The 12,690-nt window shown below is 56.6% G+C and overlaps 3 protein-coding genes across 10 annotated transcripts in view; 2 read left to right on the top strand and 1 right to left on the bottom strand.

Moving 5' to 3' along the window:
• The window catches only part of UBAP2 (ubiquitin associated protein 2), a 160,851-nt gene that overhangs the window by 23,065 nt on the left and 125,096 nt on the right, over positions 1 to 12,690 (bottom strand). The window lies entirely within an intron of this gene.
• LOC140264335 (interferon type A1/A2-like) lies at positions 3,987 to 4,571 on the top strand. The gene has a single exon (XM_072360040.1). It carries the CDS (start codon positions 3,987 to 3,989, stop codon positions 4,569 to 4,571), a length of 585 nt encoding a protein of 194 aa, XP_072216141.1.
• LOC140264319 (interferon type A1/A2-like) lies at positions 8,741 to 9,325 on the top strand. The gene has a single exon (XM_072359991.1). It carries the CDS (start codon positions 8,741 to 8,743, stop codon positions 9,323 to 9,325), a length of 585 nt encoding a protein of 194 aa, XP_072216092.1.

Below are 12,690 nucleotides of genomic sequence, written 5' to 3' on the forward strand. Positions count from 1 at the left end.
CACGCACCTTTGAAGACTCACGTACCCGCTTATGTCCCGTGTCAACCCTGACGGTGGGCAGACATCCACCAGTTCAGCACAAAAAGCTGCCAAAGGAGGGACACCCGCGGCAACACGACCGTCCGGTTATGGCTAACAAGCTTGAAGGAATAAGCTGATCACCCCTTTCAGCACAGAAGCTCGACGGTCACTGCGGTACCGCGGTGACGGCTTGTGCCTCAGTCGTGTGAATCAGCCCCACACTTGACTCGAGTCTTGAGAACCACGATGGAGAACACAAGGCGGCGTATGACCGCAGGAGTCGACTCTCCACGCAAATCCTGTCACACGTCACCCCGCAGAGAGAAACCCACAAGCTTCAGCTTCTAAGGGGAGGCAGAGCTACCTTGGGGAAGCAGAGAAGAGAAAGGCAGAGACAAGGAAGGAGACAAGAGAGCTAAGAGACGGGAAGCTACAGTCATCTTACTCCACCAAGACGTGGGCGGAGAGGGAGGGGATGCACCTTATTGGCAACCACTCTGCCTCACCTCTGGGTAGACAACCCTGGGACAGCATGCATTTGGATAGCGCTACGTCTTAGTTTCAGCTGGGACAAAATCCTTCCTTCAGAGCGCCTGCCACGATGCGCTGCTTTGGTTCTAGGAGAAAAACAGTGCTGGTAACACACCGACGCTTACTTGTGCTGCCAAGCGGTGCTACACAGGGCCGAGGCCATTGCCAGCAAAAGGCCGAGGAGCTGGGAGGGAGCAGAACTAGGACAGCTGACTCAAACTGGCCCAAAGGATATACACCCCCCTACCACACGACATCAACGGAAGCAGTCTTGGGGAGGGTGGGAGTTCAACTCGCGCGCTCTTCCGCTCCTCGCGTGGCTGCAAAGCCGCTCTGCGCCCTGTCAGAAAGTCACAGCTGTCAGGCAAAGTCCCCGGTGACTGCAAAGAAGGAAACATCCCTCTCCCGTTTTAAGAAACGGAGGAAGAAACACATCAGGAACCACAGGCCAGTGAGCCTCACCTCTGCGCCTAGGAAGATCACAGAGCAGATCTGCCAGGAACAGAGGGACGAGCAGGAGACCCCAGACAGCCCGCACGGCTACACCAAGGGCACATCGTGCCTGACTAACCGGGTGGCCTCCTACGATGGAATGACCGCATCGCTGCACAAGGGGGAAGGCAACCCATGTCGTCTATTATGCCGACTTCTGCAAGGCTTGCCCCGCACCTGTATCACTAAACTGGACAGACGTGGGCTCAAAGGGTGAGCTATTCGCTGGATGAGGAATGGGCTCCATGGTCGCGGCCTGGGGGCTGCTGTCAATGGCTCTACGCCCAGGCGGAGGCCGGACACGAGCGGCGTCCCGCAGGGTCCGTCCCGGGGCCACTGCTCTTCAACATCTTCATCGGCAACACAGGTGACGGAATCCACTGCACCCTCAGCAAGTTTGCAGACTTCACGCCCCAAGCTGAGCCGTGCAGCTGATACGGCAGAAGGAACGGAGCCCATCCAAACGGACCTCGGCAAATGCAAACCCACCTGGGCCCATGAATACCCAATGAGGTTCAACAAAGTCAAGTGCAAGGTGTCGCGCTTGGGCAGGGACAACGCCAGATCCCTACACAGCATGACAGATCAACACCTTGAGGGCAGCCCTGCCCAGAAGGTCTTACCTCATTGCAGCCTTTCAATACCTGAAGGGAACATACTCCCAGGAGGGGAGCAAACTCTTCGAAAGGGCTGATAATAGCAGGACTAGGGGAAATGGTTTTATGTTAAAAGAGGGAAGATTTAGGTTGGATGTTAGGGGGAAGTTCTTTACTAGGAGAGTGGTTAGGTCCTGGAACAGGCTGCCCAGGGAGGTTGTGGATGCCCCATCCTTGGAGGTGTTCAAGACCAGGTTGGACGGGGCTCTGGGCAACCTGATCTAGTAAAGGCGTATGTTTGGTGGCCCTGCTAGGCAGGGCGGTTGGAACTACACGATCCTTGAGGTCCCTTCCAACCCAGGAGATTCTGTGATTCTGTGATCTGTGATTACGGGCTCTGGTAGATGAAAAACTTCACACGGGCTAGCAGCGAGCACCTGCGGCCCGCAAGGCCGACCGCATACTGGCCTGCATCAACAGGAGCGGCCAGCAGGGTGACGGAGGTGACTGTCCCCCACCACCACCACTCTCCTCTGCCCTCGCAACACCCCGTCTGGAGTAATGCGTCCAGGTCCAGGGCCCCCAGCCCAGGAAAGACGGGCAGACTTTGCTGAGAGGGCAACAAGAGCAGGGCCACAAGGACGACCAGAGGGCTCGAGCACTTCTCCTACAAAGACAAGCTGAGGGAGCTCTGCCTCTTCAGTCTGGACAAGACCAAGCACCAGGGAGACCACGTAGCAGCCTGCCAGCACTTAAAGGGTTGTCTGTCATACACAGGAGGGAAATCAACTTTGCACACGGGTAGATAGTGATAGAACACGGCTTCAAATGAAAGAGATCATGGTCAGACGCCACGGGGAGACGGACGGAGGTCAGGCACCACCACGCCATGCCCAGGGAAGATTCTGGATCCCCCATTCCCGGAGGGGTTCGAGGCCAGGCTGGATGCAGCACTGGGAAGCCTGCTCTACAGCTTGAGTTCTGCGGTCGGCAACCGCGCCCGCAGCAGTGAGTGGCAACGAGGTGACCTCCGAGGCCCCTTCCAAAGCAAGCCATTCTTTGATTCAAAGGGGGCCTACGGGACACCCGGAGTGGGAAAAGTAAACACGGACTGCCATGGCAGGACAAGGGCCAATGCCTTTCAACTAAAAGGCGGGAGGCTCGCATTAGATGTTAGCAAGAGACTTTGTCCTCCAAGGGGCGCAGGAGCGCAGGATAAGGTCACCCAGAGAAACCGAGAACGCCCCGACACTGGAAGCCTCTCACAGCACGCCGGATGGGGTTCTGGGCAACCCACTCCAGTGGAAGGCAGCCCGGCCCACGGAAAGAGGGCGTTGGAAGTGCACGGTAGTTGAGGGACCCCCAACCCAAACCACCCTCTCATTCTGCCATCTCCTCGAGTCTCCTCATCCTCAAAAGGTGCTTAATAGCTACAGCGCAGGGCTCAGCTCCATCACGTTTGCGCACTCCTCCTGGACAGCTACAAACCTTCGGCCTTTGCAATGCAAGATCCATGGTTTACAACTACCCTCCTGCTGCTGCGTTTCCTCCTTCTCACCAGACGCCACGGGAAGAAAGGAAAAGACCGTGGAGGAAGGCGACGCAATGCCTGACGAGCACCACAGCCACAGGCTCTGCTCGGGAGGATACTTTCCCTTTCTCTTTCTTACTCAACCACAAGCCTTTCCTACATATTCTCAACTGCTTCCGACACGGGCGGCGCTGCCTCCACCGACTGCAACAGCAGCCAGCCCAAAGTTCCTCACGCCGCCGGAAACTACCCAAGGTTCTTCCATCGCGCACCGCTTGTCAGTGCTTTGTGAAAAACAAACAGAAACGATGCACGGAAAGCAAACCACGGGCAACACACTTCTCATTCAAGTCGAAAGACCAAGGCCCATTACGGCATTACGTAAGAAAAGTAGAGTTGAACAGGAAGAGGGATTTCACTGAAGGATACACCACAGCTCTCGCTGCGCGCCTAAGGGAAAGGATGAAAAAAAAAAAAAAAAAAGTATCTGCACAACAGCTGGCCCAGGACATTCCGCCCCCATCACTTTCACATCCCCCTTCCAACCCTTGCTGCCAGCCACCCCACAACACACCACCGGACAAGCATCTCCACCAACTGCCCCACATGCAGCCAAGCCACTTGCTCGCAGACCACAAAAACCAATAGCCAAAAGTGAAAGCCACGGGCAAAACCTTTCGGCAACAGGAAAGCGAGGAAAGGAAAGATGCCACGCCACATAAAGCCGGCACCACAGCAGCACAGAGACCTCTGCCACCACCCGCACCACCACCGAGCCCCACCAGCCTCCTGCACAGCACAACGCCAGTCCCACCATGGCTGTGCCTGCAAGCTCACAGCACCCACGAGGGTACGGCATCCTGCTCCTCACGCTCCTTCTGAAAGCTCTCGCCACCACCGCCTCTGCCTGCAGCCACCTTCGCCCCCAGGACGCCACCTTCTCTCTCGACAGCCTCCAGCTCCTCCGGGACATGAATCCCAGCCCACCCCAGCTATGCCAACAGCACAGTGCACTGCCGTGCTCCTTCAACGACACCATCCCGGACACCAGCAACACCTGGCAAACTGACAAAACCACCCACGACATCCTCCTGGACCTCTTCAAAATCCTCAGCGGCCCCAGCACTCCAGCCCACTGGATCGACAGCCAACGCCAAAGCCTCCTCAGCCAGATCCTGCGCTACACCCAGCGCCTCCAGCAGTGCCTGGCCATCAGCAACACACGCTCCCGGACACGATGGCCTCGCAACCTTAACCTCACCATCAAGAAACACTTCAGCTGCCTCCAAACCTTCCTCAGAGACAACGACTACAGCGCCTGCGCCTGGGACCTCGTCCTCCTGCAAGCTCATGACTGGTTCCTGCACATCAACAACCTCACTAGCAACACGCGCACTTAGCCCCAAACGCACCTCCAACCCTCTTCCTATTTATCTATTTATTCAACTATTTATTCACCTATTTATTCTTTTTATTTATTCCAACAAAATAAAGTTCTCCTTTGCAAAACTGCCTGCAACTGCCTCCTTTCGCTCAATCTCACAAGCCCCTTTCGGGGGCAACCCGCCCCACCATTCTCACACGCACCTTTGAAAACTCACGTACCCGCTTATGTCCCGTGTCAACCCTGACGGTGGGCAGACATCCACCAGTTCAGCACAAAAAGCTGCCAAAGGAGGGACACCCGCGGCAACACGACCGTCCGGTTATGGCTAACAAGCTTGAAGGAATAAGCTGATCACCCCTTTCAGCACAGAAGCTCGACGGTCACTGCGGTACCGCGGTGACGGCTTGTGCCTCAGTCGTGTGAAATCAGCCCCACACTTGACTCGAGTCTTGAGAACCACGATGGAGAACACAAAGGCGGCGTATGACCGCAGGAGTCGACTCTCCACGCAAATCCTGTCACACGTCACCCCGCAGAGAGAAACCCACAAGCTTCAGCTTCTAAGGGGAGGCAGAGCTACCTTGGGGAAGCAGAGAAGAGAAAGGCAGAGACAAGGAAGGAGACAAGAGAGCTAAGAGACGGGAAGCTACAGTCATCTTACTCCACCAAGACGTGGGCGGAGAGGGAGGGGATGCACCTTATTGGCAACCACTCTGCCTCACCTCTGGGTAGACAACCCTGGGACAGCATGCATTTGGATAGCGCTACGTCTTAGTTTCAGCTGGGACAAAATCCTTCCTTCAGAGCGCCTGCCACGATGCGCTGCTTTGGTTCTAGGAGAAAAACAGTGCTGGTAACACACCGACGCTTACTTGTGCTGCCAAGCGGTGCTACACAGGGCCGAGGCCATTGCCAGCAAAAGGCCCGAGGAGCTGGGAGGGAGCAGAACTAGGACAGCTGACTCAAACTGGCCCAAAGGGATATACACCCCCCTACCACACGACATCAACGGAAGCAGTCTTGGGGAGGGTGGGAGTTCAACTCGCGCGCTCTTCCGCTCCTCGCGTGGCTGCAAAGCCGCTCTGCGCCCTGTCAGAAAAGTCACAGCTGTCAGGCAAAGTCCCCGGTGACTGCAAAGAAGGAAACATCCCTCCCCGTTTTAAGAAACGGAGGAAGAAACACATCAGGAACCACAGGCCAGTGAGCCTCACCTCTGCGCCTAGGAAGATCACAGAGCAGATCTGCCAGGAACAGAGGGACGAGCAGGAGACCCCAGACAGCCCGCACGGCTACACCAAGGGCACATCGTGCCTGACTAACCGGGTGGCCTCCTACGATGGAATGACCGCATCGCTGCACAAGGGGAAGGCAACCCATGTCGTCTATTATGCCGACTTCTGCAAGGCTTGCCCCGCACCTGTATCACTAAACTGGACAGACGTGGGCTCAAAGGGTGAGCTATTCGCTGGATGAGGAATGGGCTCCATGGTCGCGGCCTGGGGGCTGCTGTCAATGGCTCTACGCCCAGGCGGAGGCCGGACACGAGCGGCGTCCCGCAGGATCCGTCCCGGGGCCACTGCTCTTCAACATCTTCATCGGCAACACAGGTGACGGAATCCACTGCACCCTCAGCAAGTTTGCAGATTTCACGCCCCAAGCTGAGCCGTGCAGCTGATACGGCAGAAGGAACGGAGCCCATCCAAACGGACCTCGGCAAATGCAAACCCACCTGGGCCCATGAATACCCAATGAGGTTCAACAAAGTCAAGTGCAAGGTGTCGCGCTTGGGCAGGGACAACGCCAGATCCCTACACAGCATGACAGATCAACACCTTGAGGGCAGCCCTGCCCAGAAGGTCTTACCTCATTGCAGCCTTTCAATACCTGAAGGGAACATACTCCCAGGAGGGGAGCAAACTCTTCGAAAGGGCTGATAATAGCAGGACTAGGGGAAATGGTTTTATGTTAAAAGAGGGAAGATTTAGGTTGGATGTTAGGGGGAAGTTCTTTACTAGGAGAGTGGTTAGGTCCTGGAACAGGCTGCCCAGGGAGGTTGTGGATGCCCCATCCTTGGAGGTGTTCAAGACCAGGTTGGACGGGGCTCTGGGCAACCTGATCTAGTAAAGGCGTATGTTTGGTGGCCCTGCTAGGCAGGGCGGTTGGAACTACACGATCCTTGAGGTCCCTTCCAACCCAGGAGATTCTGTGATTCTGTGATCTGTGATTACGGGCTCTGGTAGATGAAAAACTTCACACGGGCTAGCAGCGAGCACCTGCGGCCCGCAAGGCCGACCGCATACTGGCCTGCATCAACAGGAGCGGCCAGCAGGGTGACGGAGGTGACTGTCCCCCACCACCACCACTCTCCTCTGCCCTCGCAACACCCCGTCTGGAGTAATGCGTCCAGGTCCAGGGCCCCCAGCCCAGGAAAGACGGGCAGACTTTGCTGAGAGGGCAACAAGAGCAGGGCCACAAGGACGACCAGAGGGCTCGAGCACTTCTCCTACAAAGACAAGCTGAGGGAGCTCTGCCTCTTCAGTCTGGACAAGACCAAGCACCAGGGAGACCACGTAGCAGCCTGCCAGCACTTAAAGGGTTGTCTGTCATACACAGGAGGGAAATCAACTTTGCACACGGGTAGATAGTGATAGAACACGGCTTCAAATGAAAGAGATCATGGTCAGACGCCACGGGGAGACGGACGGAGGTCAGGCACCACCACGCCATGCCCAGGGAAGATTCTGGATCCCCCATTCCCAGAGGGGTTCGAGGCCAGGCTGGATGCAGCACTGGGAAGCCTGCTCTACAGCTTGAGTTCTGCGGTCGGCAACCGCGCCCGCAGCAGTGAGTGGCAACGAGGTGACCTCCGAGGCCCCTTCCAAAGCAAGCCATTCTTTGATTCAAAGGGGGCCTACGGGACACCCGGAGTGGGAAAAGTAAACACGGACTGCCATGGCAGGACAAGGGCCAATGCCTTTCAACTAAAAGGCGGGAGGCTCGCATTAGATGTTAGCAAGAGACTTTGTCCTCCAAGGGGCGCAGGAGCGCAGGATAAGGTCACCCAGAGAAACCGAGAACGCCCCGACACTGGAAGCCTCTCACAGCACGCCGGATGGGGTTCTGGGCAACCCACTCTAGTGGAAGGCAGCCCGGCCCACGGAAAGAGGGCGTTGGAAGTGCACGGTAGTTGAGGGACCCCCAACCCAAACCACCCTCTCATTCTGCCATCTCCTCGAGTCTCCTCATCCTCAAAAGGTGCTTAATAGCTACAGCGCAGGGCTCAGCTCCATCACGTTTGCGCACTCCTCCTGGACAGCTACAAACCTTCGGCCTTTGCAATGCAAGATCCATGGTTTACAACTACCCTCCTGCTGCTGCGTTTCCTCCTTCTCACCAGACGCCACGGGAAGAAAGGAAAAGACCGTGGAGGAAGGCGACGCAATGCCTGACGAGCACCACAGCCACAGGCTCTGCTCGGGAGGATACTTTCCCTTTCTCTTTCTTACTCAACCACAAGCCTTTCCTACATATTCTCAACTGCTTCCGACACGGGCGGCGCTGCCTCCACCGACTGCAACAGCAGCCAGCCCAAAGTTCCTCACGCCGCCGGAAACTACCCAAGGTTCTTCCATCGCGCACCGCTTGTCAGTGCTTTGTGAAAAACAAACAGAAACGATGCACGGAAAGCAAACCACGGGCAACACACTTCTCATTCAAGTCGAAAGACCAAGGCCCATTACGGCATTACGTAAGAAAAGTAGAGTTGAACAGGAAGAGGGATTTCACTGAAGGATACACCACAGCTCTCGCTGCGCGCCTAAGGGAAAGGATGAAAAAAAAAAAAAAAAAGGTATCTGCACAACAGCTGGCCCAGGACATTCCGCCCCCATCACTTTCACATCCCCCTTCCAACCCTTGCTGCCAGCCACCCCACAACACACCACCGGACAAGCATCTCCACCAACTGCCCCACATGCAGCCAAGCCACTTGCTCGCAGACCACAAAAACCAATAGCCAAAAGTGAAAGCCACGGGCAAAACCTTTCGGCAACAGGAAAGCGAGGAAAGGAAAGATGCCACGCCACATAAAGCCGGCACCACAGCAGCACAGAGACCTCTGCCACCACCCGCACCACCACCGAGCCCCACCAGCCTCCTGCACAGCACAACGCCAGTCCCACCATGGCTGTGCCTGCAAGCTCACAGCACCCACGAGGGTACGGCATCCTGCTCCTCACGCTCCTTCTGAAAGCTCTCGCCACCACCGCCTCTGCCTGCAGCCACCTTCGCCCCCAGGACGCCACCTTCTCTCTCGACAGCCTCCAGCTCCTCCGGGACATGAATCCCAGCCCACCCCAGCTATGCCAACAGCACAGTGCACTGCCGTGCTCCTTCAACGACACCATCCCGGACACCAGCAACACCTGGCAAACTGACAAAACCACCCACGACATCCTCCTGGACCTCTTCAAAATCCTCAGCGGCCCCAGCACTCCAGCCCACTGGATCGACAGCCAACGCCAAAGCCTCCTCAGCCAGATCCTGCGCTACACCCAGCGCCTCCAGCAGTGCCTGGCCATCAGCAACACACGCTCCCGGACACGATGGCCTCGCAACCTTAACCTCACCATCAAGAAACACTTCAGCTGCCTCCAAACCTTCCTCAGAGACAACGACTACAGCGCCTGCGCCTGGGACCTCGTCCTCCTGCAAGCTCGTGACTGGTTCCTGCACATCAACAACCTCACTAGCAACACGCGCACTTAGCCCCAAACGCACCTCCAACCCTCTTCCTATTTATCTATTTATTCAACTATTTATTCACCTATTTATTCTTTTTATTTATTCCAACAAAATAAAGTTCTCCTTTGCAAAACTGCCTGCAACTGCCTCCTTTCGCTCAATCTCACAAGCCCCTTTCGGGGGCAACCCGCCCCACCATTCTCACACGCACCTTTGAAAACTCACGTACCCGCTTATGTCCCGTGTCAACCCTGACGGTGGGCAGACATCCACCAGTTCAGCACAAAAAGCTGCCAAAGGAGGGACACCCGCGGCAACACGACCGTCCGGTTATGGCTAACAAGCTTGAAGGAATAAGCTGATCACCCCTTTCAGCACAGAAGCTCGACGGTCACTGCGGTACCGCGGTGACGGCTTGTGCCTCAGTCGTGTGAAATCAGCCCCACACTTGACTCGAGTCTTGAGAACCACGATGGAGAACACAAAGGCGGCGTATGACCGCAGGAGTCGACTCTCCACGCAAATCCTGTCACACGTCACCCCGCAGAGAGAAACCCACAAGCTTCAGCTTCTAAGGGGAGGCAGAGCTACCTTGGGGAAGCAGAGAAGAGAAAGGCAGAGACAAGGAAGGAGACAAGAGAGCTAAGAGACGGGAAGCTACAGTCATCTTACTCCACCAAGACGTGGGCGGAGAGGGAGGGGATGCACCTTATTGGCAACCACTCTGCCTCACCTCTGGGTAGACAACCCTGGGACAGCATGCATTTGGATAGCGCTACGTCTTAGTTTCAGCTGGGACAAAATCCTTCCTTCAGAGCGCCTGCCACGATGCGCTGCTTTGGTTCTAGGAGAAAAACAGTGCTGGTAACACACCGACGCTTACTTGTGCTGCCAAGCGGTGCTACACAGGGCCGAGGCCATTGCCAGCAAAAGGCCCGAGGAGCTGGGAGGGAGCAGAACTAGGACAGCTGACTCAAACTGGCCCAAAGGGATATACACCCCCCTACCACACGACATCAACGGAAGCAGTCTTGGGGAGGGTGGGAGTTCAACTCGCGCGCTCTTCCGCTCCTCGCGTGGCTGCAAAGCCGCTCTGCGCCCTGTCAGAAAAGTCACAGCTGTCAGGCAAAGTCCCCGGTGACTGCAAAGAAGGAAACATCCCTCCCCGTTTTAAGAAACGGAGGAAGAAACACATCAGGAACCACAGGCCAGTGAGCCTCACCTCTGCGCCTAGGAAGATCACAGAGCAGATCTGCCAGGAACAGAGGGACGAGCAGGAGACCCCAGACAGCCCGCACGGCTACACCAAGGGCACATCGTGCCTGACTAACCGGGTGGCCTCCTACGATGGAATGACCGCATCGCTGCACAAGGGGAAGGCAACCCATGTCGTCTATTATGCCGACTTCTGCAAGGCTTGCCCCGCACCTGTATCACTAAACTGGACAGACGTGGGCTCAAAGGGTGAGCTATTCGCTGGATGAGGAATGGGCTCCATGGTCGCGGCCTGGGGGCTGCTGTCAATGGCTCTACGCCCAGGCGGAGGCCGGACACGAGCGGCGTCCCGCAGGGTCCGTCCCGGGGCCACTGCTCTTCAACATCTTCATCGGCAACACAGGTGACGGAATCCACTGCACCCTCAGCAAGTTTGCAGACTTCACGCCCCAAGCTGAGCCGTGCAGCTGATACGGCAGAAGGAACGGAGCCCATCCAAACGGACCTCGGCAAATGCAAACCCACCTGGGCCCATGAATACCCAATGAGGTTCAACAAAGTCAAGTGCAAGGTGTCGCGCTTGGGCAGGGACAACGCCAGATCCCTACACAGCATGACAGATCAACACCTTGAGGGCAGCCCTGCCCAGAAGGTCTTACCTCATTGCAGCCTTTCAATACCTGAAGGGAACATACTCCCAGGAGGGGAGCAAACTCTTCGAAAGGGCTGATAATAGCAGGACTAGGGGAAATGGTTTTATGTTAAAAGAGGGAAGATTTAGGTTGGATGTTAGGGGGAAGTTCTTTACTAGGAGAGTGGTTAGGTCCTGGAACAGGCTGCCCAGGGAGGTTGTGGATGCCCCATCCTTGGAGGTGTTCAAGACCAGGTTGGACGGGGCTCTGGGCAACCTGATCTAGTAAAGGCGTATGTTTGGTGGCCCTGCTAGGCAGGGCGGTTGGAACTACACGATCCTTGAGGTCCCTTCCAACCCAGGAGATTCTGTGATTCTGTGATCTGTGATTACGGGCTCTGGTAGATGAAAAACTTCACACGGGCTAGCAGCGAGCACCTGCGGCCCGCAAGGCCGACCGCATACTGGCCTGCATCAACAGGAGCGGCCAGCAGGGTGACGGAGGTGACTGTCCCCCACCACCACCACTCTCCTCTGCCCTCGCAACACCCCGTCTGGAGTAATGCGTCCAGGTCCAGGGCCCCCAGCCCAGGAAAGACGGGCAGACTTTGCTGAGAGGGCAACAAGAGCAGGGCCACAAGGACGACCAGAGGGCTCGAGCACTTCTCCTACAAAGACAAGCTGAGGGAGCTCTGCCTCTTCAGTCTGGACAAGACCAAGCACCAGGGAGACCACGTAGCAGCCTGCCAGCACTTAAAGGGTTGTCTGTCATACACAGGAGGGAAATCAACTTTGCACACGGGTAGATAGTGATAGAACACGGCTTCAAATGAAAGAGATCATGGTCAGACGCCACGGGGAGACGGACGGAGGTCAGGCACCACCACGCCATGCCCAGGGAAGATTCTGGATCCCCCATTCCCGGAGGGGTTCGAGGCCAGGCTGGATGCAGCACTGGGAAGCCTGCTCTACAGCTTGAGTTCTGCGGTCGGCAACCGCGCCCGCAGCAGTGAGTGGCAACGAGGTGACCTCCGAGGCCCCTTCCAAAGCAAGCCATTCTTTGATTCAAAGGGGGCCTACGGGACACCCGGAGTGGGAAAAGTAAACACGGACTGCCATGGCAGGACAAGGGCCAATGCCTTTCAACTAAAAGGCGGGAGGCTCGCATTAGATGTTAGCAAGAGACTTTGTCCTCCAAGGGGCGCAGGAGCGCAGGATAAGGTCACCCAGAGAAACCGAGAACGCCCCGACACTGGAAGCCTCTCACAGCACGCCGGATGGGGTTCTGGGCAACCCACTCCAGTGGAAGGCAGCCCGGCCCACGGAAAGAGGGCGTTGGAAGTGCACGGTAGTTGAGGGACCCCCAACCCAAACCACCCTCTCATTCTGCCATCTCCTCGAGTCTCCTCATCCTCAAAAGGTGCTTAATAGCTACAGCGCAGGGCTCAGCTCCATCACGTTTGCGCACTCCTCCTGGACAGCTACAAACCTTCGGCCTTTGCAATGCAAGATCCATGGTTTACAACTACCCTCCTGCTGCTGC

This window comes from Excalfactoria chinensis, chromosome Z (assembly GCF_039878825.1).
Source record: "Excalfactoria chinensis isolate bCotChi1 chromosome Z, bCotChi1.hap2, whole genome shotgun sequence".
NCBI classification, from domain to species: Eukaryota; Metazoa; Chordata; class Aves; order Galliformes; family Phasianidae; genus Excalfactoria; species Excalfactoria chinensis.

Excerpts from the sequence above, each read along its gene's own strand:
- LOC140264319 (XM_072359991.1), top strand. The coding sequence starts at position 8,741 with ATGGCTGTGCCTGCAAGCTCACAGCACCCACGAGGGTACGGCATCCTG.
- LOC140264335 (XM_072360040.1), top strand. The coding sequence starts at position 3,987 with ATGGCTGTGCCTGCAAGCTCACAGCACCCACGAGGGTACGGCATCCTG.